Source organism: Urtica dioica, chromosome 1, assembly GCF_054948205.1.
Source record: "Urtica dioica subsp. dioica isolate 48M chromosome 1, U.dioica_male_clone48M_v1_H2, whole genome shotgun sequence".
In the NCBI taxonomy this organism is placed as follows: domain Eukaryota; kingdom Viridiplantae; phylum Streptophyta; class Magnoliopsida; order Rosales; family Urticaceae; genus Urtica; species Urtica dioica.
The window spans coordinates 48,956,418-48,983,152 of NC_142756.1; the positions used below are offsets into that span (position 1 = coordinate 48,956,418).

Below are 26,735 nucleotides of genomic sequence, written 5' to 3' on the forward strand. Positions count from 1 at the left end.
ATTGCAGAAGCAACTATTGTCACTTCGAATATTTTTGTGAATGACTTTGAGAATAGCCTATTGGGTATTTGAAGCCATTTTTATCGCATCTAAAGGTCCAATTTATCTTAGCGGTGGACTCATAGATTGTGGCATTTTAGGTTTTACCCCAAATCACCATAATCCTCTTGAAACTACCAGGAAGACCCATTTTTGTTCTCGTTGTGATTCAAGGGACTCCTTGGAGATCGTAATATTTTGAGTCCGCATCGCCACAGTCCACTCGAGGCCTCCAAAAAAGTGAAGAAACGTCGATTTTGAAGATTACATCACCGATTGGTCACATGTGTGCGGTTATAAGATTCGGCCCTAAATCTAACCACCTAGGATGTTGCGAAAACGACATTAACATCAACTATTAAAATGTCGATTGTACATATTTTGTAAGTGACCTTATTTAACGTAGGAGTCCGATGCCAATGAAGATACTTTTAGGATATGGAAAAATTTGAAAAAAAAAAAAAAAACAAGTTAGATATTATAAATTTAAAAGTTACTCGAAAAGTTCGACGTCTTATATTATAAATACAAATTCCCTGCAACATTATTCGATGAAAGATCAATTCATAAAATTGATCATTTCTAAGTTACACAAACTTTAAACAATTGATTCAATTTTCTTAAATTATATCAAAATTTGAATTATTAATATTAGTTTTCTAATAATACTTATTAAAATAAAATGCACAAAAATATATTTTGAAAAAATAACTACAACGCACAAACCAAACATGTTCAAATCATAAGAAGTGCGGTTATCTACGAAAGTTTTTAAAAAGAAAAATACTTTTCCAACCCCACGACAAAGAGATATACAACGAGATCTCGTACATTTTTATAGTGTACAATTAGCTGTATGCACTTTGTGGTTGTGGACTATATATACAACTAGACTTTGAAGCTGTCGACCTTAATCAATTGTAATCCTCTTGTCACAATTGGTTGTAATGTATCTTAATATTATACAGGTTAATCATGTGATCAGATACCTAAGGCATGTGAATGTGGCCAGCAACGATGCCGTGGTTTGACTCAGATAACATTAATCACGACTTCCACCACATTCTAAATAATTTACTTGTGCTATGACACAAAAATTTTAAATAAAATATAGGGTTGCGATATACGCTTGAAAACAATGGTATGAACGTGCACTATTTAACTTAAACGTAATGAATAATTGTGATATATTTTACGGGATGAAATAAAGAAACAAATCAAACGACAGAACTCAAGTAAGACATTTTGATAAGGAGTGCACTAAGGTATACACAATTAATAACATGATAAATAAATAAATAAATTATGATACAAGTACATTACCTTCTTGAGCTCAAAACAGGTGAGCTATGCCAAATCTGTAGTAAAATGTTATGAAAAACAAATACAAGATCTCAGGGTCACCACTCTGTATGCATATGGTGTACATATATATTAGGCGCCATTTTGTATGGTATATTAAAAATGTCACCTGAACTAATTATAGCTTTAGGCTACGGAAAACGAAGCAAATTATCGAGCCCGACCTGAGGTATCCCTGGGCACATAGTCATGCCGTGATAGCCCATGACAGGCATTACTTTGTTGCTGGTACGTAATTGTGGTTGAGGATGAGCAAAGCTTATTTGTGTTTGTTGTATGCTCGCCATCACCCTCACTTGCTGCTCAAGCCTCTCGTTCTCTTCCCTTAGCCTCTTTCTCTCATCTCGAAGTTCGCTCTTCTCACCCTATTAATTGATAATAAAGAACAAAAAAAAAGGCAAAAAAAAAAAAACAAAAAACAAATAAATGAATTGTAATTTTGTTCAACTTATGATATCAAGATCTTGGTTATGAAAAACTACAAGTGTACAATTGTCTACTTGTGATATGATAGTAAATTTTCATTTTCAAGATTTTATTATTAGTTATCAGAGCAGCCCGTCTTAAGCCCTGGAACATTTGGCATATGTCTAAGGGAAAATTCATGAATAATATTTTTAAAATGAAACAATTCTAAAATAGTTATTGTTTTAAATATAAATAATGTTTTTTTTTCAAGTGTAAACAACTATTTAGAATTATTTTCCTTATATGAAACTAAAAGCAATAGATAAATAAAGCTCTAAACGATGAACAATGATTTTTTAGAAAAAAATATGAACATTAAGAAAAGTATTCGTTTCTAAAGTGAAAAAAACTACTTTAAAAATTTGCTTTTATTGCTTCTCTAAGGACCTAGACTTGAGCTAAAGCCCCCTAGAAATAAATATTTGATTGAAATATTGTAAAACAATGTAATATATGCTTCTATTAGGTAATTTGATAAATAAATAAATTTAAATACATCCAAGTAAACATGACAAAAATAGAAGACTCTATTTTTAACGAGTTAATTCATACAAAAAGGATTGATATTTTATTCTGTTTTGAAGCTCAACAAATAGCGGTTTTATTATTTTAATTTTTTAATATGCTATATAGCGCATTTTCTTTCTCCAAAACATCATTTTTTAAACCAACTCCCTAACCTTCAATTCTTCAACCTTTGATTGCAAAACGACTATGGTGTCTTTGAGGTTGCGTGATTCGCTTCTAAGCTGAGTTAGTATCCGAGTAGCGTCACTCAGTATCGCAGACTTGTCTGTTTTGGGCAACCTTCCGGGCTCCATTACAGCCACCAATTCTAGGAACCTATTTTTTTTTCATATATAAATAAAATCAAATATGATTATTTAATATGCATTCGAAATGAAAAACAATTAAAGGAGCGAAAAATTATTATCTACCTGTCATTCAATCTATCCCTTCGAAGTTTTTCTCGGAATGCTTTGGAGCAAGATGTCCCAGCGCTAGATTCAGACTTCAACCTATACCGAGAGAAGTAAATCTAATTAAGTTAGGTAAGGCTTTTGTTTGTTAAATGTACGAAGTCAAAATATGCTAAAAAAAAAAAAAAATTAAATGAACCTAGGGCTTTCCTGCGGCAATAATCCATGAATTATTACGTGACGGTCATTTAGGTCCTTTACTCTAATTTTCGAACAAAATTGTTTTCAATTTTTTATTTTTTATTTTTTACTTTTATTTTTTTAGCATTAGTCATTTTATGAAAAGTTAAAACTTGTCTTTTTTATTTTTATTTTTTTTAAAGAAATCCAACACCTTACAAAGTAGACAAAATATGAATATTTTGTAAAGTATCATTAATTAAATCTACAAAAATAAATCCAAAATTCTGGAACTTTAAATAGAGTTTTCAAAGTTATTAGAATAGAAGTTTTTAATATATATAAATTAACAAGTAACTTGATTTCGAAATATAATATGTTTAATGTTTCGAAATGATCAAAATCCAACAAGATATATAGCTCAAAAATCAATTTGCTAATAGAGCTAACTTCATGACAAAAATATCACTTGCATTCTAATATATGGACTATTTGGGATACCTTTTCCGTCCACCTCTTTTGATGCTATGATTTGAATCCGCAGATGCACAGTCAACATCAGCACTGATATATGTAGATATAGACACAAAACAAACTATGTACGTCAAGAGATATACAAATAAATGTTATTGTTATTACTTAGGATTAGTACTATACGTACTACGTTATGTAGTACTTGTAAAGCGAAAAAATAATAATAATAATAAATAAAAAATAAAAAAATTAGTAGTACTACATTTTTTTTCCTACACGAATGATCATGTCATCCCTACCATAATCGCGGCTTTGAGAATTACAGTTTAAAGGTGGATTTTGTACCGCTGAAATTATTACAAGTTTTACATTTTTCTGCCATTTTCACTACTACAAATGTTGGATTATACAACTCACTTTCTACAACGCTTAAAATATGTGTTGTAGAAACTAGGGATTCTACAACGTTTAACATAAGCGTTGTAGAAACACCAAGTTTCTACAACGCTTATGGCGTTGTAGAATCTGGGTGTTTCTACAACGCTTATGGATATGCGTTGTAGAATCTGATGGTTTCTACAACGCTCTTAGCTAAGTGTTGTAGAAACTTAGTGATTCTACAACGCTTGTGTTAAGCGTTGTAGAAGTAAATAAATTTCAGATTTCCCACAACGTTTAGACTATCCGTTGTAGAATCCTCGCCGCGGCACCACGTGATTTATGCCGCGGCGACAACTTTCTACAACGCAATGTAAAACCGTTGTAGAATGATTGACCTCGCAGCGGCACAATTTCAACATCGCCGCGGCGACTTGTTCTACAACGGATTTAATAACCGTTGTAGAATCCATTCGCCGCGGCGATAGTCATTTCCCGCCGCGGCGACATTATCTCGCCGCGGCTAGAAATTGTCTCCGCCGCGGCGAGAAGGATACCGTGGCCAAGCAGTTTTTTATGAAACTGCCTCGCTGTAGCGATGAAGGAATCCCGCCGCGGCGAGATGATCCTACAACGGTTATAAAATCCGTTGTAGGACCTTCTCGCCGCGGCGAAGACATATTCCCGCCGCGGCGAGGTCTTTTAGGTTTTCCCTATATAAGCCCATTTTCAGTTTTTTTTTTCTCATTTTTCTCAAAATACATACGCGAGACAACCATTTCGGCGTCCTGATTTTTTCTTCCAAATTCCCTCGCCGCCCCGAACTCTCGCCGTCGCCTTGTCCTCGCCGCCATTCTCGCTCGCCACGTCCTCGCCGCCATTCTCGCTCGCCACGTCCTCGCCGCCCTCACTCTCTCGCGCCTCTCTTTCTCTCTCGCCGCCTCTCTCTCTCTCTCTCTCTTTAACATTGTAAGGTATGATTTTCTAAGTTTTTAAAGTGGTTATTGATTTAATTTCGTGTTGTTGATATGGATTTCGTGTTTTTTAATATGGATTTCATGTTATTTTCCCGAGTTGCATGTTGTTTGATTTTCTTAATTAACATAATTAGGGTTTTTTATTTTATTTTCTTTGTGTAGAACACGAAATTAGGTTTGTTTGACATATTATGAATGAATTTGAGTTAGAATTTGTGTTAATATGAATTTGAGTTAGAATTTGTGTTAGAATGAATTTGAGTTAGATTGCAATATCCGGATAGTGTTTGACATATTGTGACATCGGTTAGTATTTAAAATGGTTATATTGATTAATGTTGATATTGAATTGTTTATGAATTTCTCAATTGTTGGAATTGTTTATGAATTTCTGATTATTGAAATTGTTTATGAATTTGATATTGTTATGTTTAAATGAAGTTGGAATTGATATAGAATTTGTGATTGTTGTGACATTGTTAGTATTTAAATGGTTATGTTGATTGTAGATGTCGAGATTGAATTTTTTATGATTATGCTTTGTGAAGGTGAAAAATGGTTCGAACAAAAAGTGCGGCGAGCGCCACGGCTCCGAGCTCTTCCAAAGGTCCTAGTAAAAGTAAAGGTAAGCGAGCTCGTCAACCGTCCCCTGAAGCAGATTATAATACAAGTATCTTCACTAGCAAGGCCGCGGAGGATCGCTACGACAAAATCTCGTCGCGTAGTGTGATCCCTGAGCGGGGATTCAATGTGAGCTCTAACACCAATATAGGAGTGTCCATCCGCAACAGTATTCACGGTCATGACTGGGTGAAGTATTGTGCCGTTCCCGAGTTCGAGGCGAACTTAAACTTCGTGTACGAATTCTACGCAAACTTACCAGATCACAATGGAGATGTTGTGACGGTCCGAGGTAGACCGGTCGATGTGAGCGTCGAAGCTATCAACGATTTGCTTGGGACCCCAGATGTGCCTTTCGAGAATGAAGGCTATCGGGAATGGTTAAGAACTTGCAACCACGAGGAGATGACGAGTTTGCTGTGCATTCCAGGAGAGGATTGGGTCCTTGAAAAAGGAAAAAGGGTACTCAAGCGTGACCAACTCACCAGGATTGCTAAAGCTTGGGTTTACTTTGTTTGCGCTCGCCTCTTTCCGATCAAGCACTTCACCACTCTTGACGAGAGTCGTATCCAAGTGTTGTTCTGCATCATAAAAGGCTATTCTATCAACGTCGGTCGATTCATCTACAATTGGATGAAGAGTCTAGACTATACTAATGAACGACACAGTTTGCCATATCCGTCAATCATTACCGGCCTTTGTACAAATGCGGGGGTAGGACGCTCGAAAAGGGATACGATCAAGGGTCCTATGGGGCCTATTACGAATAATATCATCGATCGGTACAAGATTAGGGAGGAACCACAAGCGGAGGAAGCGGAGGAAGAGGAGGAAGAAGGGGAAGAGGGACCACCACTCAACGAGCCTCGATTGTTCTTACAAGCACCTCCGGTAGTCGACCCCGCCACCATCGACTACATAGCTCAATGCTTCAACTATATCATCGGCGGGTTCCAACATACGCAACAGTACATGCACCAACAAGCGGAGTATGGCGCCTCTCACATCAACCAATTGAACGATCTCTACTCTCGGTGGGACATAAACCAAGAGAACCATGTGTTATTTCCTCCATATCCTCAATACTTCGACTATCCGTACCCACCACCACAGTGGCCATCGCATATGGCACCTCCTCAATATCTGGCGCCCTCACCACCACCACCACCACCGAATGACGAGTAAACCAACAACACCAATTCCTCAATAACAATTTCAGACTCTTTTTAAATTTAAATTAAGTTTAAGACTCGCTTGGTTTGTTTATGTTTATGTTTAAGACTCGCGTTTTTATTTAATGTGTGTTTGAGACTTGATTATATATTTGAGACTCATCTTAATTTCAAGATGTTAATATTTACCGCTTTTGAAATCTGAATGTGTGAAGGTTTTTTATTTGAATGGTAATTTTTTTGTTGAAAAACAGGTTTCAAATGGGAAAGAAAGTGAAATCGCTGCGGCGATGTACTGTTATCGCCGTGGCGTGGAATTGATGCCGCGGCGAGATTTCTAAGTCGCCGTGGCGAGGGATTCTACAACGCTTTTTCAAGCGTTGTAGAAACATTTCGCCGCGGCGAAAAGTCAACTTCGCCGTGGCGAGACACTTACCGAGAGCATGCATTTTTTTAAACATGAACTCGCCGCGGCGACATAATTTTCTCGCTGCGGCTAGTTGTACTCGCCGCGGCGTAATAACATAGTCGCCGCGGCGAGGGATTCTACAACGCTTTCTCAAGCGTTGTAGAAACGTGTCTCCGCGACGTCAAACATACATCGCCGCGGCGAGAAACTTACCGAGAGCATGCAATTTTTTAAAAATGATCTCGCCGCGGCGACATGAAATTCTCGCTGCGGCGAATTCATGTCGCCGCGGCGCCAAACCAACTTTGCCGCGGCGAGATAATTAAGCGTTGTAAAAAGCCTTTGGATTTTACAACGGATTTTTAAGCGTTGTAGAATCTTCTACAACGCAGGATTCTACAACGCTTGATAATCGTTGTAGAATCATTCTACCACTGTTTTTAAGCGTTGTAGAATCCTAGTTTTGTAGTAGTGTTTTACTATGCCCCTAAACTTTTAAAATTATAATTTTTATCTTAAAATTTTAATTAATTTTAGATTTTTAATATAAAATTAAGTGATTTTTTTAAATTTGTTTTTTCTAATTTTATTTTTCAGATTTATCATGACTATTTTTTTTGTTTTTAGTGTTTGTTTTTGTTTCGCAAGGGAATATGTTTATCTCAAAGCATATATATTTTTTTTCACTAAACGAACATATCTATATTTTATTTTTGTAGACGTTACTGTCTATTGAAACCAAAGTTTGAGATACCGTTTATCGACCAGGACTCAGATTTTATAGATATACCCCTTACCGCAGATATTTATTGTTGGTTTTCCAGGAAATAAATATATAGATTTTTCGTAATAAACAAAGATAAAATAAATTTTCATACTTTTTATTTTTTATTTAAAATTATTTTATTTATATTTTTTGTTTAGAATTGCGATAAACCCCGATTTTTTCGCGGCAAATCCAGATTTTAATGAAGTTTTTAATTGAGTCGGGCCGGTTTTTTACATCACGGGAGTCTCTTCTGGTACCGACACAGTAAACCCCAATTTTATAGATATTTCATGATTTTGTACGTTCCACTATCGAGATCTAGCAGTGAGTGATATTGTAGAAATAAAGAGAAAATAGTCGGAAATGAGAGAGAGTGTTCCGAGACTTTGAATGTTATTTTATCTTATTTTTATATGAAATTATATCACCTATTTATACATATGGTGGATACATTAGAATAGACTAGATACATGAGAGTGTAATAAATAAGTGTAATAATTACGTCTAGGAAATAGAGAATAATAAATATTACACAGAGAACAAGACATAGAAAATAGAATGACAAATAAATGCAACACTTTTCCCAAGTGAGATGAGTTCCAAGAAGTGAGGGTTCCCGAGACACGCCAGTCAGGAGGAAAGGCGAAGTGTCGGCGTGATGAGGTGAAGCTTAGCCGAGGTGGCTTAGGTGAGGTGACAGGCTAGCGAGATGATGAAGTGAAAAAGGAGAACGAACTGCCGAGCTAGATTTCAGCACTCCCCCTCAAGCTTGACTATATATGTTGGGGAGATCAAGCTTGCTACATAGCTCGGAGAATGTCGCTCGAGGAAGGGCTTTGGTGAGATTTTTTGAGTTTGCAGACTTTGTTGACACCTTGATCATTGTCGAATCCCAGTGGGAGTTGCATGTAGACTTCCTCTTCAAGTTCGCCATTCAGAAAAGCATTTTTCACATCGAGCTGAATGAGAGGCCAATCTAAGCTGGTTGCTAGTGAAAGAAGGATCCTGATGGTATTTAACTTCCCGACTAGAGCGAACGTCTCTTGATAGTCGATGCCATATGCCTGAGTGTACCCTTTTGCGACAAGACGAGCTTTGAATCTCTCCACTGTGCCATCTGGGTTGTGTTTGATGGTGAAGAGCTATCTACATCCAACAGTTCGCTTGCTTGGTGGCAGCTCGATGATGTCCCACGTATCATTCTGTTAGAGGGCTTGGATCTCGGCATGACTAGCATCTCGCCACTCTGGAATCTGAAGGGCTTCCTCGATGGATTATGGCACTTTTACTTCGTCTAGCTTCGCCACGTAGGCTTGGTAGCCCGTAGTTAGGTTCCCATAGTAACATAATCTTCCATCTTGTATTGACCACACGACCGAGCAGGTTTTCTCAATGCAATAGGTAAGTCCGAAGATGAAGTGTTACCTTGTTCAGTAGTGTCGCAGTTCAGGTTCGGAGAGACATCATGTTCGCGAGCTTGTACGGACTCTGGGAGGTGTTCAGTTTGCATGGAGAAGATTCAGACGTTTGCGAGCTGGGAATAAGAGGCGGACTGGGCCAGGAAAGCAAGATCTTGGGAGAACTGTGTTTGTGGGAAGTGGCGACCTGGGTGGACTATGAGGCGAGGTAAATTCTGGGTTTATGATATGCCAATTTGGGAAGTCATTTTCTTTATTCTCCCCCTGACGAGCTGAATTGGCGAAGTAAGGACTTAACTCATGAAAAGATACATCCACGGAAACTATGAATTTTCGTGACCGGGGTTCATAGCATTTGTAGCCTTTCTGAGTTGCTGAATAGCCAAGGAAGATGCACTTAAGTGATTTTGGTTCTAGTTTACCTTGGTTAAGAATGGGTGAAGACTGTACAGCCGAATACTTCCGCAGGTAGTGTGGAGATGAGACGAGAATGAGGATATGTCTCGAGAAGGACTCGTGCTGGGATTTTGTAGCCAAGGATGCGAGATGGCATTCTGTTTATGAGGTGGGTGGCTGTGAGGAATGCTTCTCCCCAAAAAATGAGATGAGATGTTTGAGGAGAACATGATAGCTCGGGTGAACTCGAGAATGTGTCGATTTTTCTGCTCGGCTACCCCATTTTGTTGCGGGGTGTAAATGCACGAGATGGAGTGAATTATGCCATGTTTTTTGAAGAAATCGCCGAGCTAAGAGTTAAAGTAATCTCGAGCGTTGTCAGTGTGGACAATTTGAATGGAGGTGTCGAATTGTGTTTGGACCATTTTGTGAAAGATTTTGAATAGGTTGGATGTTTCGGATTTTTGTTTCATCATGTATATCTAACTTAGTCTCGTGTGGTCGTCAACAAAGAGAAGAAACCATCGAACTCCAGCGATATTGGGAACTTTTGAGGGACCCCATATATCACTGTGAATTGTGGCAAATGGGCGAGATGGTTTGTACGAGGTGGGGTGATATGAACTTCGAGTATGTTTAGCGAACTCACACATGTCACACTGAATGAAATTGATATCTTTATTGATAAACAAAGAAGGAAACAGTCTTTTGAGATACATGAAATTTGGATGTCTTAGTCTAAGGTGATTGAGCATGATCTCTTTATACTGGGGTGAATATTGGGCTAGTTGACACATGGCGGGCTGATCTGGCTTGATGACATAGAGTCCGGTACTCAGCTCAGTATTACAAATCTGTCTCCTGTGGCCTGTCCTGAAACACACATGAACTTTCATAAAAAATAGTTCGGCACTTAGAGTCTTTGTTGATCTTATGCATAGATAGGAGATTGCACTATAGTTGAGGAACAAAGAACACTGATTCTAGCGTCATGGACTTCGTCCAGACCACGGTGCCAATACCAGTGACTTGAGTTTTGGCTCCGTTGGTGATGGTGGCTGATATGCTTCTATTACAGACGAAGTAAGTTGTGAATAGACTTCGATTACCAGTCATGTGATCAGAGGCACCGGAGTCGACAATCCATGCTGAGGGATTCTTTGAGCTTACATGGAGGGCTCTAGGGGAGTTACCTAGAGGACCAATGCCCGAACGTTCTCCACTGAGTTGGACTTGTTGGATAAGCCTCTGGAGAATAGCGAGCTGGTCGTTGCTGAAGGGAGAGGAGTCCGAGGTCGTAGTCGAGGTCGAGGCAACGGATGAGGTGGATACTAAGTTTCCGACTGAGTTCGAATCCTTAGTGTCTCGGGTTGACTTCGAGCTTGGTAGTTTTCCATGCAGCTTCCAGCAGGTTTCTCGAAGGTGTCCAGGTCGTCTGCAATGATCACAGTAGGGGCGAGATTTTCGAGGTCTCTCTGTTGAGACGCGAGCTGCAAGTGCTTCGTCTCCATGCGTGGTGATGGCAGATTAGTCTGAGGATGAGCCCGGAATTGAGCTTGATTGGATAACTCCAAGCATGAGTTTCCTCCTACTTTCCTCGTGTCTGACCGCGGAGAAGGCTTCACGGAGAGATGGTAGTGGTTTTGTACAGAGTATCCGACCTCTGACCTCGTCGAGGTCTTGGTTGAGCCCGAATAATAGTTTAAACACACGTTTGGTCTCAACTATCCAGCGGTAGAGTTTCGACCTTCGGGACAGGTCCACTGATGATGTTCGTAGAGGTCGATCTTCTGCCATAGATGCGTGAGCGAGCTGAAGAACTGAGTAACATACATCTCTCCTTGACGTAGGTCATGGAGAGTGTCCTCAGTCTCAAACAACTCGGACACATCTTTAGGAGTTGGAGAAGATTTCTCTAGCTGCTTGCCAGATTTCCGCTGCCGTTGGGTAAAGGAGGAAAATTTCCCCGATTTCGGGATGCACAGAGTTTATGAGTCAGAACATCACCATGTTGTTTTCTGCCTTCCAACTCTTAAACGCCCGATCTTCGATCTCCGGAGATGTAGCCACGCCTGTGAGATAGTCATCCTTTACCTCGTCCCTATATGAACATGAGCACGGATTGAGACCACTGTAGGAAGTTGTGTCCATTGAGTTTGTGGCTCGTGATATGTTGGGAAAATGATTCAGAGTGATACTGAGTGGGCGAGGTCTGCGAGGTGGTCGAAGTGGTGTTGAGGGCGGATGAGTTTTCAAAGGAGTTCAGGATGATTGAATTTTTGGGCTTGATACCATGTAGAAATAAAGAGAAAATAGTCGAAAATGAGAGAGAGTGTTTCGAGACTTTGAATGTTATTTTATCTTATTTTTACATGAAATTGTATCACCTATTTATACATATGGTGGATACATTAGAATATACTAGATACGTGAGAGTGTAATAAATAAGTGTAATAATTACGTCTAAGAAATAAAGAATAATAAATATTACACAGAGAACAAGACATAGAAAATAGAATGACAAATAAATGCAACACTTTTCCCAAATGAGATGAGTTCCAAGTGAGGGTTCCTGAGACACCCCCATCAGGAGGAAATGCGAAGTGACAGCATGACGAGTTGAAGCTTAGCTGAGATGGCTTAGGTGAGGTGACAAGCTAGCGAGGTGACGAAGTGAAAAGGAAAAGCGAACTGCCGAGCTAGATTTCAACAAATATACCACGCAATAATCTACCAGGGTAACTAAAACCTTTATTGAAATCACCTTTAGTAAGGAGACGAGTATTCAACTTCTACACTACATATATAACACCAACCACTAACATTACTGTCAACAAGCATCCAAAAGGTAAATCACACTGAATACATAGAACACCAGCAATTGATTTTGCTTTCAACAAAATATTTACTTTGCCTTATGGAATGTGCATCTTGATACGAATTAAAAATATCATTTCATTACTTAATTACTTATCTAACCACGGGACATAGGTCCCTTGGACTTTTATAAACGGATAACTGTCCTATCCAGTGGCGAGGCTATAGGTTATAAATTTTATAAAATATATATAATTTTTTTTTTTAAAATTAGGGGGTCTAAATTTTATAAAAATATTATATAAATTTAAACTATAAATATAAATCTAGTAAAAATTTAGAGTAAAAATTACAATTTTCAAAAGTTTAAGATGACATTTGCCTCCTGATTCCCACTTACCACATGAATAATATTTTTTTACCCACCCCATACCAATCTTAGAATAATAAAAAAATATTATACTTGCCTCTATTGACTGTAGATAAAATAATGTAATCTAAATAAATAATCAAAAGCTATATTGTTCTTTTCTATAATTTTGATATGGCTTATTATTACATTTTGGGTACTTAATTAATTAGAATAAAAGGCTATTTGTTTAGTCTGATCTGTTTGATTTCTTTTAGTTACTAAGTAGCTTCTAGAAGACTTTATAATAAGTTGACCACTGCGCTGGTACAGCTGGTTTTCTATTTTTTTTCTTTTTCCTTATACATTGTACCTACCTAGTAATTTGAATGTACTGAGAATCAGAATAATATCATTCCCTTATTCGTTTTCTCTCTCTGGAGTTTTTCTCTCCTTTCTTCATCTTTTCTAATATGGTATCAGAGCAGTAAAGCTCCTTACCTTTTCTCATGGCTTGAGGCGGAGGAAATCAGAATACCGGTGGAGGAAATCAGAATAACCAAACTAACAACCGCTTTGGTTCCCTGAACCCATCGGGATCTGTGAATACGATGGCGGAGCAGTCATCTCACTCTGATTCTGGAAACCCATTTCTCCTTCACAACGGAGACCACCCTGGTTTGTCTCTTGTCAGTCATCCACTCACCGGCTCGAACTACCATACCTGGAGCAGATCTGTACGTATGGCGTTAAATGCGAAGTTCAAGCTCGGATTCATAGATGGATCTATCGTTGTTCCTCCGTCATCTGACTCAAACTACGGAGCCTGGTCTCGCTGCAACATTATGGTCACCTCCTGGCTACTCAATGATGTGTCGAAGGAAATAGGTGACAGTCTTCTCTACCACGAATCTGCTCAAGCAGTTTGGGATGATTTGGCAGCTCGTTTCCAAGAACGGAACGCTCCTCGTATTTTTCAGCTCAAGCAAAAACTCCAAAGCCTTTCGCAAGGTACTCTGGACGTTAATGGGTATTACACCCAGTTGAAAATCATATGGGATGAGCTGAAGAACTACCAACCAGTAACAACCTGCAACTGTGGAGGAATGTCGATCTGGATGCAATACCTCGAACAAGAGTACGTGATGCAATTCTTGATGGGTTTAAACGAATCATTTGCAGTGATTCGTGCTCAGATCATCATGGCAGATCCAATGCCACCCATTGCCAAGGTCTTCAACCTCGTCGTTCAAGAAGAAAGACAGAGAAGCATTGGGGTTTTCTCATTGCCCCCGAATCCTTCTGCGTTCTCCTCTCAATCGCAATCTCAAACCCCATCTCAGCCTTCGATGGCATCTGTTGGAAAATTTCGATATGGGAAACCAACTTGCACCCACTGTGGAATTGTGGGACACACTGTGGATCGTTGCTACAAGCTCCATGGCTACCCAACCGGTTATACATCACCAACAAGATCCAAGTCCAAGATACAAGTGAATCAGGTGGGCTCCCTTCAATCCAACTCGCCAGGGATATTGTCACTGCCACATGCTCAGTCTAAAGCTCATGTTGCTGCATCACCACCGCCAGCACCGCCTCATTCCTCTTCCCAAGGATCGCTGACTTCGGAGCAGATTCAACAGTGCATTGCCTACTTAAGCTCGCAACTCAGTCATGGTAACCACTCCAACCCTGATGATTCATTAGCCTCTAATCCATCTGTGTCTCATGTTTCAACCTATAAAACTGAGCCCCACTCATCTCCTCCATCATCTGGTAATCCTCGAGTCACCATTTCTCGCATCCCTTCCTCAATTTCAAATAATTCTTGGGTCATTGATAGCGGTGCTACACACCATGTTTGCCATGATGAAACCTTGTTTTCTCATTCGGAACCTTCACCTTACTCTGTCCTTAGTCTCCCTAATAGTCAAACAATCAGAATTGCTCGAATTGGGACTGTGAAATTATCTGATTCCATGTGTTTGGAAAATGTGCTTTTTGTTCCAACCTTTGCCTTCAACCTTCTTAGCGTTAGCTCACTTACTCTCAGCCTTAAAAGTCGCTTCATTTTTTATGATTACCACTGTTTCATCCAGGACCGTATTCAGGCCTTGACGATTGGGAGGGGTAGAAGACACAACAATCTCTATGTTCTAAGTTTGGGATAAGATGTTTTAAATTCCCATGTTCTTTGTTCTGTTTTGTCTAAGACCGATTTATGGCATTGTAGGCTTGGCCATCCATCTCTTGTAAAACTTCAAGTCCTTAATGACATTTTGAGAATTCCAGGATCCTTATCTCTTTCAAATTCTCATTGTTCAATTTGTCCTTTAGCAAAACAGCGTCGATTACCTTTCCATAGTCAAAATAAAATGTCTGAAAATTGTTTTGATTTGATACACATTGATATTTGGGGTCCTTTTCAAATCCAAACACATGAGGGTTTTAGATATTTTGTTACCATCGTTGATGATTGCAGCCGAGTCACTTGGGTATATCTCTTACGGGCAAAATCTGATGTTGTTCCCATTTTTAAAAACTTTTATGCCATGGTTCTCACTCAATATAACACAAAAATAAAATCAGTTCGTTCAGACAATGCACCTGAGTTATCTTTTCATGATTTTTTCTCATCTAAGGGAATAAACTCTACTCATTCATGTGTTGAAATCCCTGAGCAAAATTCTGTTATCGAACGAAAACACCAACACATCCTTAACGTTGCTCGAGCCCTCCATTTTCAGTCAAAACATTCCTCTACAATTTTGGGGGGATTGTATCCTTGCTGCAATATACCTCATAAATCGTACCCCTTCACCCTTATTACACAACAAATCTCCGTTTGAAATTCTTCAAAAGAAAACCCCGGCCTATACTCATCTTCGTGTCTTCGGTTGTTTGTGTTATGCTTCCACACTTCATAATCATCGAACCAAGTTTAGTCCTCGTGCTCGGGATTGTGTTTTCATTGGATACCCACTTGGATACAAGGGTTACGAACTTATGGATATTGAGTCACACCAAATTTTCATCACTCGCAATGTTGTTTTCCATGAGCACATTTTTCCTTTTAAATCTGTCCATGACCATAGTGATTCTGATGCTCTTTTCACTGGCCGTGTCCTTCCCTAAATAACTCCAACTGATCCACATTTCTCTTGTCCATCTAAATCTCCAGCCACCACATCTCCTGAGCCAAACTCACCTCATTTACCTATCACTACCCGTCCCTCTCGAGTCTCACACAAACCTGCATATTTATCTAATTATCATTGTTACTCGACATCCACTCCATCATCCTCTTCTTCCGCTGTCGCTCCTCTTTACCCCATATCTGCCTTCCTAAGCTACCATAGACTCTCACCATCACACCGAGCCTTTACCTTAGCCATTACCAATCATATTGAACCCGAACATTTTCATGAGGCTAATGAACATCAAGTTTGGTGTGATGCTATGTCTAACGAGTTGCAGGCCTTAGAAAGCAATGGGACTTGGAGCATTGTTAGTTTGCCGGACGGCAAACACCCAGTTGGTTGTCGATGGGTATACAAAATCAAGGTTCACGCTGATAGGAGACTCGAGAGACATAAGGCGCGATTGGTGGCCAAAGGATACACTCAACTGGAGGGCGTTGACTACTTCGACACTTTCTCACCCGTCGCCAAGTTTGTCAGTGTAAAACTCCTTCCGTCTCTTGCTGCAGTTTATGGCTGGAATCTATCCCAGCTAGATGTCACAAACGCCTTCCTCCATGGCGATTTGAATGAGGAGATATACATGACTCTTCCTCCAGGTTACCCCGGTCGTGAGGGGGAGATTCTACCACGCAACGCTGTTTGTCGCCTACACAAATCTTTATACGGATTGAAACAGGCGAGCCGGCAATGGTTTCAGAAATTTTCCAACGCATTACTTCAGATCGGGTTCACTCAATCTTCAAATGATCATTCCCTTTTTACCGAAGTCCATGGTAATACCTTCTTAGCCTTGCTAGTATATGTCGACGATATTATAATCGCTAGCAATGATCAACTGGAAGTTGATTTGCTGAAGAAGACTTTGAGTGAAAAATTCAAAAAGAGGGACGTGTGTGCGTACTTCTTAGGTCTCGAAATTGCTCGATCTGCAAAAGGGATCTCTCTCTGTCAGCGAAAATATGCCCTCGAAATTCTGAATGATTCGGGTCAGTTGGCTTGCAAACCACAATCCATTCCCATGGATCCAAACCTGAAATTATCACAAGATGAGGGTGATTTACTTGAAGATCCACTACGGTACAGGAGACTGATAGGAAGACTGCTCTATTTGACCCTCACATGACCAGATTTGTGCTTTGCAGTGAATCGTTTGAGCCAATTCACGGCAACTCCACGCAAACCACATCTTCAAGCAGCTTTTAAGGTGCTTCAGTATGTCAAAGGCACGCGAGGTCAAGGTCTTTTCTTCCCATCTGATTCTGCTTTGGAATTGAAAGCATTCGAAGATTCCGATTATGCAGGCTGTCAAGACTCTAGACGTTCGACTTCTGGTTTTTGTGTCTTTTTGGGATCATCTTTGATATCTTGGAAATCAAAGAAACAGACAACAGTCTCGAAGTCGTCAGCGGAGGCTGAATATCGTGCTATGGCTGCTGTAACCGGTGAATTGGTTTGGTTAAAGTCTTTGCTTCGTGATTTTCAGATTGATCACAAATCCCCAGCTATCCTGTTCTGCGACAATCAGGCAGCGTTACATATCGCTGCAAATCCCGTGTTTCACGAGCGCACTAAGCATATCGAGGTGGACTGTCACATAGTGAGGGAGAAGATACAAAGTGGCCTCTTGAAGACTTTACATATCAAGTCAATTCACCAACTGGCCGATATTTTCACCAAGGCATTACATCCGACACAGTTCAAAACGTTATTGAGCAAGATGGGAATTCTTGATATATTCTCTCCATCTTGAGGGGGAGTATTACATTTTGGGTACTTAATTAATTAGAATAAAAGGCTATTTGTTTAGTCTGATCTGTTTTATTTCTTTTAGTTACTAAGCAGCTTCTAGAAGACTTTATAATAAGTTGACCACTGCGCTGGTACAATTGGTTTTCTATTTTTTCTTTTTCCTTATACATTGTACCTACCTAGTAATTTGAATGTACTGAGAATCAGAATAATATCATTCCCTGATTCGTTTTCTCTCTCTGGAGTTTTTCTCTCCTTTCTTCATCTTTTCTAATACTTATACACACACACACACTCATATACTTTATTCTATAACCAAACTAAATTCTATAACCAAACAAAAAAACAGCATATTCAAAATTAAGTAGTTGTGTGATTAAAAAAAATTAAGTAAATAAAGCGAACCTTGCATCCACAAGTTGTGTCGGCCAACTAAAACCAGTAGTTGCACCGGCGAATTCACCTCCCAGAAATGCGATATCTTCCATTAGGCCATAAGGAGAGAGCCAGTCCGAGGTATAACCTGAAGAACCAATGTCCATGATATATTCCTAGTATATGAAACTAAATACACTATTGTTACGGAGAGAATATTGGGATGCTAATATCAAGGGCACAAGAATGTTAACGTCCAAATATAAGTGCGATATCGATCCACACGCGCAGTGCTTTAGTGGAAAGTTGGAAGCAGAATTGTGGAGCCAAGCTATATATGACTAGTGGACTTTAAAAGTAATTGATAATTATGCGCATTTATATAAGGTCTAACGTGTTGACTTTTACTGAAGCATCAATTATTCAAACAAATGAACGTGTTGACTTTTACTGAAGCACCAATTATTCAAACAAATGAACGTCACTGATAAATCGGTACACTAAAAAAACTTTGGTTTGAGTAGGCATATATATCTATAGATACATATTATTACGTTCAAAATTATCTCAGCTAGAAAAAAAGTTGTTATGTTTTCAGGTGCAAGTGATATAACTTTAATATGTATTTTCCCGAATAATAATAAAAAAAAAGGATTAGTAGCAGCGGTTTATTAACTGTTTGACACTATATAGTCTTGACTACTTGATCATTAATAATCTTACGAAAATCTGAGATTTTAATGCAACAACAATGGAAAAGAAAAATAAACACACATTCGGGAAGCAAAATCAAAGTACTATGATTGGAAGACTCCTCGCAGAGCATATGCGAATATATGGAAGCATATATTTGTTTTCAGGCTTATCATACTGTATCATAATATATTTACAACATAAAATTAATAAATTGAAAAAACTATACGTAACCGTGTTTACGTCTCCCTAAATGCGCGTATTTTCTTCCGCAGGAAACTTCGAAGAAATTGCTAAGGAGTACTGTTAAGTCAATTAGTCATGGCTATTTTGTATAACCCTGAGCTTAATTTAACGTCTATTAATTGACAAAATTATTTTTCCAGATTCCTGTCGAAAAAAGTTGTGTTTTTTTAATAGAGACGTTGACAAACAAGTGCAAGTCAAAATTAATGTTATTTAATCGCTTCAAACTAAACCTGAATAGTGTTTAATTGTGATCGTCACACTTTTATATTCTTTCAATTTTTCACAGACCAAGATACTGGTATTATATTTGGATGTCCAAACACATGTTGGTGAATAGGCGACAATCGCTTATACCTCATTCTAAAAAAAAAATTAAATTAATACTCATTTTTTATGTAAAATTATATGAAAATATGTAGCACTATTAAGAGAAAATATGAAAAGAAGTATAGATGTCTACTATTATAAAAATAACAGTAATTAATGACATTTTAGCCAAAATGCAGACGAAATTAATCTATAAAACGACGCATAATTATGAGCTGAAATGATATGAAATGGGTAAAAATGTAAATGTAGTAAAATGACCATATGATAGCATGGCCAGAAAACTAGTTTGCCTGTGACATTAAATTAAGATGTCAATGATAGCAAAATGAATAGTTTATATCATTTTAAAATAAAAATATTAAAAAAAAATTTGTTACAACTAATCAATTTTTTAGCTTCTTTTAAAATTCTATTCAAAATTTCATTTTATTAAAAAAGAATAGTCCACATAGCCAAAGTAAATAAAATTAACTAAAACAGTTAATTTAATTTGCTTTCGCCTATTGAATTACTTTGTTAATAAAATGAAACTTTGATTATTAAAAAAAAAAGAGTAGAATATTAAAATCTAAGAAAAAGATGTACATAACGAATGAAACACTGCAAAAAAAAAACCTCAAATAATTTATGCTGCTTCTCCGACAAAAGTTAAAAAAAAAAAAGAAAAAAAAAAGAATACACACACTAACAATCAACAATGTGTAAACCATTGATATTCAAAATCCAACAACATTGGAAATAAAATATACAAGGAAAAACGCGTTGGATGATGTCAACTCTTAAAATATAAAATATTAGCGTGAAGTGGATAGAAAAATAATAAAATTGAAAAACCGCGTACTGTATCATTATGAGATCATGCTGATATATTAATTTCGGGGACAAATGGCAGATCTGAGATCGGTACGGACTCTCTAATATCCAAAAAAAAAAAAAAAAAAAACATGGAGGAAAAATAATGCGACCATATTTAAGCTAAAATATTTTCCTTTTTAGTGTTCTTTTAGGAACTTTTGTAGTGTTAATACTCCCTAAAATTACAAATGCCGAACATAGTTTGGATCCTATGAGTATTGTTATCGGCCCGACCCCGATCGCGGCCGATCAAAGGCGAATCGACGGAAAACGCGCTTCGGCAGCTCGCCCCGGCCATTGGCCGGCCCTAGAGCCAGCCTCGGCCAATGGCCGGCTCAAATAGCCTCGGCCATTGGCCGGCCCTAGTGCCAGCCTCGGCCAATGGCCGGCTCAAATAGCCTCGGCCATTGGCCGGCCCTAGTGCCAGCCTCGGCCAATGGCCGGCTCAAATAGCCTCGACCATTGGCCGGCCCTAGGGCCAGCCTCGACCATCGGCCAGCTCTAGGGCCAGCCTCGGCCAATGGCCGAGCCAAGGTTGTCCTCGGCCAAGGGGTTGCCCAAAATGCCCCTTGGTCGCCTATAAGTACGGGGATCCCTCCCCTGGTCCAGGTAATCCATTTCTTGAGTACTGAAACGCTGTCGAACTCGTACCTCGCTCGTTTCTCTCAAGTCTCGGCCCCTAAACACTTAAACCCTCTACAAACCACCTCAATCCTACTAATGTTGAGCGTCGGAGAGGTAAATAGAGGCAACCCCTCTGTTTCCCCTTTGTAGTTCACACATTCTCTACTGCTTTTCAGGTACCGAGACGAGGTGAATTTCTACCACAGCTAAGGGACGACTTGAGATATCAAGTCCGACACGCTCGAGTCAAGACGAGACCACTTGGTCCGGCCTTGGGTTTGACCGTCTGTGACTCCTAAATCGTTGTCCGAAAAACTGCGACAACATTTTGGCGCTAGAAGGAGGGGACCACCGACCTTAGCACGCTCTCCCTTCCATTTCCTCAATTTCACTACGTCTACGACTCTCGAGAGATGAGTCATATTCCCACGACCTCCGCTGGCACTCGAGCAACGAGCTCGAGGTACGGTCTTCGAAGCCTTGCTCACCGTCTTGAAGGGCAACCTCGTGATAACGAGAGCCAGCCCCAAGACCCAGTGAACGACCCCGAGGCCGCGATCCGAGAGGATATGGCCCAGCGGCTCGCGGAGCTTCTGGACCATCCCGGCGTCGACGGCTCGCTCATCGCCAATCTCCTCGACTACGACGTCGAGGATCGATCCGCCCGAGACGACTCCGACCCCGACTTCGTGGGGGAGTCAAGGACCAATGAGGCGACTCCTAGCCTCGCCCAAACATGGCCCGAGAGGTCCAATGGTGCATTGGCCGATCCTTCGCAACCGACGCGACGGCATGTACGGTCGCAGTCCCGGGGACTCGCCCCTCGATTTCAAGAGGCGGCCGGACACGGCCCCTCGCCGAGGAGAGAGCGACCCTGGTGGATGATGGGGCCGATAGCCGAAGCGCTTGCCGGATGGTTCGACCAAGGGCGACCTCGCCTCGCCACGCACCGAGCGTGGACCTTAGAGAGCGCTTGACGGCGCAGAGAAACTCCCGAGGGGAGGATCTCCGCCAAAGGCTCAACTCTCGGAGGGACGCGCTTCCCGCCGCAACTCTCGGCCGGCCTCAGGCCAATGTCGTGGACCAAGCGTCCAACGAGCGCCAACCGGTGACTCCCACGGTCCCGACGGTCGGCCATACTAACGGGCTTGATATGTTCACGATGATTCAGAGCCTCCAAAACCAAATCATCGAGATGAGGGAGTCAGGGAGGCAACGGCCATACGGAGGGATTGAGGAATCATACTCTCCCTTCGCCGCTCAAATCCTCGCGCAGCCTTGCGTGGGGAACTTCAAACTACCGTCCATCCCTCCCTATGATGGACGGACGGACCCAAACTTCCACATACAACACTACGAGACGTGGATGACAATGCAAGGGCAGACGGACGCCACCCTCTGTCAGGCCTTCAGCCTGACCCTTACAGGATCCGGATTTGAGTGTTTCCGAAGCCTAAGGCCGGGGAGCATCTCGTCTTTCCGGGCCTTGCGAGAGGCATTCCTTGCTCGATTCGCCACCCTCGTGGCGCAAAAGAAGTCGAAGACCTGTTGGAATCGATCTAGGGTTTGAGAAAAAGTTTAACGCTTCGTTAAGCGGCGGAATTTTAAAAATTTTCTTTTTAAGTAAAACTAGTTTTTACTAACCTAGACAAGAGCATGTACATGTAAATAAAAACTAATATGAGCTATTAAAGTTACTAACCTTTCTTGAAGCTTGAACCTTGTAGAAGCTTTTGGAAAGTTGCAACGCTCGTCTCCCCTCGCAGCACGTCTCTCTTTCTTTCCTCGGCACCTCGAGCAACCACGAAAGTTTCTATCACTAAATCACTCGAAAAGAAGGAATCAGTGAGTGGGCACTTTTAAACACTACGACTTAAGAACGAGTCTCGAAGTCGCAGAGCTAAACACTAGGTCGAGTGAGGACCTAGGTGCCAAGACAAGAAAAAATCGAAAATAAAAACTAGAGAGAGAGAGGAAGGGGCGGCCAAGTCTAGAGAGAGAAGCTCTCAATCTCTAAAACTTTGCATGAATGAAAAGTGTGGAATGAGGCTCCTATTTATAGGAGAGGTCTCACCTTCAATAAGGTAGTTTCCTCTTCTATAGAATATCACATATTCATGAGCCAATTTCCCTTTTCCTTCAAAGAGGTGCACGTCCAAGACAAAACAAGTAAGTCCTTGGATTTGTTTCCTCTTTTGTTTGCTTCTCTCTTGACCACATTTGGGCGCCCACCATGTTTCCTCTTAGGGGAAATTTGTTTCCTCTTTTTCTTTTGGCAAGTATCTTGATACATTTATGCACAAAATATTCTCTCTTCCTATGGGTATTATGGGCGCCTATCACCTTCTAGAAGGGGCTTCTAGAAGCTTTTCCATTTTGTTCTTGACAACATGAAAAAGGCCCATTAAGAATTTTCAATAAAATTCTTATGAAATGAAATTAATCCACAAGGCCCAATTAATCATATTATGGCCGAGTGACATTAAGTCATCAAATGAACTTGTCAAAATTTATTGACATCCATTTCATCTTTATGTCTCAAAAGACAAAAATACCATTTCGACAATTTTCGTTCTTGTTTTGACTTAGCTTCCAGTTTAACTATTCCTATCGATGTGATTCGTGACAGTGACCTCATGGACCCAAATGAACAAAGCTTGAGCTAAACACTTGGACTCAAAAGTTCACAAACCTTTTCCAAGTTTAGCTTAATGCCAACTGACTCCACTAAAGAGCTGACACTGAAAATCTCTCGGTTCAAATGAATTTATTTTCTACTCAAGAATTCGACCTAATTATGATGAGCGGATCCACTGAATGTTATCTATGTTTACCCTTCATGAATGTCATCAGCTAGTCGGGATTTACTAAATTACCATTTTACCCTTCTAGCTGTTATTTCCTCAACTCCTTTGTCGCTTGTGAATAAGTTAGAAACAATGTATTGACGAGGAGCTAACAAGTCACATTGTTTCATCCAAAAGAGCCAGGACTCAATTTGGACACTGGCCAGTTCATTTATTCACACTCCAAGGAACAAAGCATGAGGTGACATACATTGCATTTCAGCAATCTTGTACATGAATTCCATATCTATGAGAACTTCACAAAGTTACTCATGACAGACTCACAACTTAGTATTTCACCAATAGGCCTTGTTCGGAATCACATAGTGAGTCCGAACTTTGACTTTCTCAAATGAGAATACTAAGGTGTGAAATGGCATGTCTCATTTCAGGATTAAGGTAAGCATGATGCAATTCATACATAGTGACTTTGAGACATAAGAGGTTAAATGGTTTGTTCTTATATTGTCTCTAGAAGTGCACTGGTCAATTCAGTACCTTCGGAAGATACCTAGAAGAACTATAGAGTCTCCAACTCTCAATGCCTCATAACCAGACATCATAGATTCTTCTAACAATCATACTGAGGTCAATAGTCCTTTGACCCTAAGATTGCGAATATATCGTTTTAAGCAAACTACGAAGAGTTTGTTCATGCAAATCTATATTTGTCTCTTCGTAAGTTGTTAAGTTTGTTTATGGACTAAAAGACTATGGTTTTATCATAAAGCTTCAGACAAGGAAGATTGAATGAACGTTTCAACTTTATTAATGAATGAATAGGCAATTACAAGCAAGAGTCTTCATGAGACTTTATTACATCAAATGTTCAAAATAAAGACTACAACTCTTCTTGTGGGCACCATTGACAACAAGACCCACCTCCTCTCCATCCTACAAGGGAGAGACGAGACACTGAGACAATACCTCGCCCGCTTCACCGAGGAGTCTCACAAAGTCGAAGGGTTCGACGATAAGGATGCCATCACGGCGATCACCGAGGGAGTGCGCATGAGCGACTTCCTCAAATCCATTGTTGGAAAGGTCCCACTGGACATGGCGGAGCTAATGGCGAGAGCCCGCACGTATATGGGAATCGAGGACTCTCTCGATGGCCGGGATGGCCGAAAGTCAGGGGGACAAGGTAGTCGCCGCCGCGACGACCAGGACGGAGATCACCCCGACCCTCGAAAGAGGAGGAATAAGGGAGGCCAGGCCCCTAACGGCCGCTCCCTCCCCGGGCCGAGGCCGCCACATGTCGATAGCTTCCGAAAGTTCTCGACCTTTACTCCTCTGAATACTCCGCCGGAGCGGATCCTGGCTCTGCACCGTGACAAGCTGGGAAGTCCGACTCCTCTCACGAAGGATCCCGCCAAGAGGGATCGAAGTAAGTTCTGTGAATACCACCAGGATCACGGGCATCTGACGTCCGAATGCTATCAACTCAAGCGTCAGATTGAGGCCCTGATTCAAGATGGGAAACTGAAGGAATACGTCCTTAGAACGATCGGGATGTCCGCGGCGCACGGGGAGCGCCCGCGGCAAGAAAAGAAAGGTCCGGCGACGGTGACCGTCACGGATCGAGCGGCAATCGAAGAACCAGAGAGCTCGCAACTGCACATCGTGGGCGCGATCTTGGGTGGCCCGGAGTTCGGAGACTCGGCCACGCAGAGGAAGAAGTACGTGCGCGAAGTTTCCCAAGGGAAAATAGCGCACTACATCAACCACACGTACGAGGCCCCCCCTCCGGCCCCGTTCGAATCCATGTTCTTCACCGGCCAAGAGGCGGCACGAGTGCTCCATCCACACAACGACGCGATAGTCGTCTCTGCCCCTGTCGCCAACAACCTCGTCCGGAGAATCCTAATCGACAATGGGAGCTCCGCCGACATAATCTTCAAGTCGGCGTTGGACAGGATGAAGCTATCCGGGATGAGACCGACCCCGATCTCGACCCCGCTCTTCGACTTCTCCGGGGAGAGGGTCATGACGGAGGGAACTATTGACCTCCCGGTTACCTTCGGTACCCCGGGAGGGCTCGAGGTTACCCACATCGTGTCGTTCCTTGTCGTGGATCAGCCCTCGGCATACAATATCATCGTCGGCCGCCCGACTCTCAATCGGTTGAAGGCCATAACGTCCACGTACCATCTGATGATGAAGTTCCCGACCGAGAAGGGGATCGCCGTAATGCTGGGAGACCAGTCAATGGCGAGGATGTGCTACATCCAGGGCGTGGACGGAAAAGGGAAAGGAATGATGGTGAGCACCGTCTTCCAGCTCGGGGACAAATTACCCTGCAAGATAGAGGAAGGAGGCACCTTCGGAGAACTGGACCAAAGGGACGATGTCGAGCGTCGAAAGGTGGAGACACCGGACGACCTCGTTCCCGTCGTGTTGGACGACGCCAAGCCTGACCAAGTAGTCAAGGTAGGCGCCCAACTCCCGTCCGGGATCCGGGCCGAGCTCGCCGCCTTCCTCCGTGAGCACAAAGATGTCTTTGCGTGGACACACGCCGACATGCCGGGGATCGACCCCGAAATAATGGTTCACCGTCTCAATGACGACAAGAGAGTGACCGAGCGCTTTCAACCGCGATGGCCATTCAGCGGGGAGAGGTACCAAGCCATTGGTGAAGAGGTTGACAAACTTCTCGCCGCCGACTTCATCAGGGAGGCGGAGCACCCCAAGTGGGTGTCCAATGTGGTGATGGTCAAGAAGCCAAACGGGAAGTGGCGGATCTGTATCGACCACAAAGATCTCAACAAGGCCTGCCCAAAAGATAGCTTCCCTCTTCCGAGGATCGAGCAACTCGTGGACGCCACGGCCGGCCACGAGTTGTTGAGTTTCATGGACGCCTACTCAGGCTACAACCAGATCCGCATGCACGAGCCGGATCAGATCAAGACCACCTTTGTTACGAACCGCGGGCTCTACTGTTACAAGGTCATGCCCTTTGGCCTCAAAAACGCGGGAGCGACGTATCAAAGGTTGGTGAACCGAATGTTCGCCAGTCAAATTGGCAAAACCATGGAGGTCTACGTGGACGATATGCTCGTCAA

General features: G+C 41.3%; 1 protein-coding gene across 2 annotated transcripts; it reads right to left on the reverse strand.

Moving 5' to 3' along the window:
* Nucleotides 1–1,314: 1,314 nt before the first annotated feature.
* LOC149408010 (transcription factor ILR3-like) lies at nt 1,315–18,364 on the reverse strand. 2 transcript variants are annotated; one of them, XM_089627978.1, is made up of 5 exons: nt 18,107–18,364; nt 3,471–3,533; nt 2,808–2,888; nt 2,565–2,712; nt 1,315–1,766 (listed from the first exon to the last, which is right to left on the reverse strand). In XM_089627978.1, the coding sequence occupies exons 1-5, from the start codon at nt 18,241–18,243 to the stop codon at nt 1,533–1,535; spliced, it is 663 nt and encodes a 220-aa protein (XP_089484104.1). In that variant the 5' UTR covers nt 18,244–18,364; the 3' UTR covers nt 1,315–1,532. The 2 variants fall into 2 exon arrangements, with proteins under 2 accessions (XP_089484104.1, XP_089484100.1); XM_089627974.1 differs by having other exon boundaries at nt 2,550–2,712; nt 18,107–18,258.
* Between the last annotated feature and the right edge of the window lie 8,371 nt (nt 18,365–26,735).

Coding starts and splice junctions, on each gene's coding strand:
- LOC149408010 (XM_089627974.1), bottom strand. CDS start 18,243: ATGGACATTGGTTCTTCAGGTTATACCTCGGACTGGCTCTCTCCTTAT. Junction 2,713..2,807: donor AGGGATAGATTGAATGACAG/GTAGATAATAAT, acceptor AAAAAAAAATAG/GTTCCTAGAATTGGTGGCTG. Junction 1,767..2,549: donor CAAAGGTTGAAGAATTGAAG/GTTAGGGAGTTG, acceptor ATCAATTAATAG/GGTGAGAAGAGCGAACTTCG.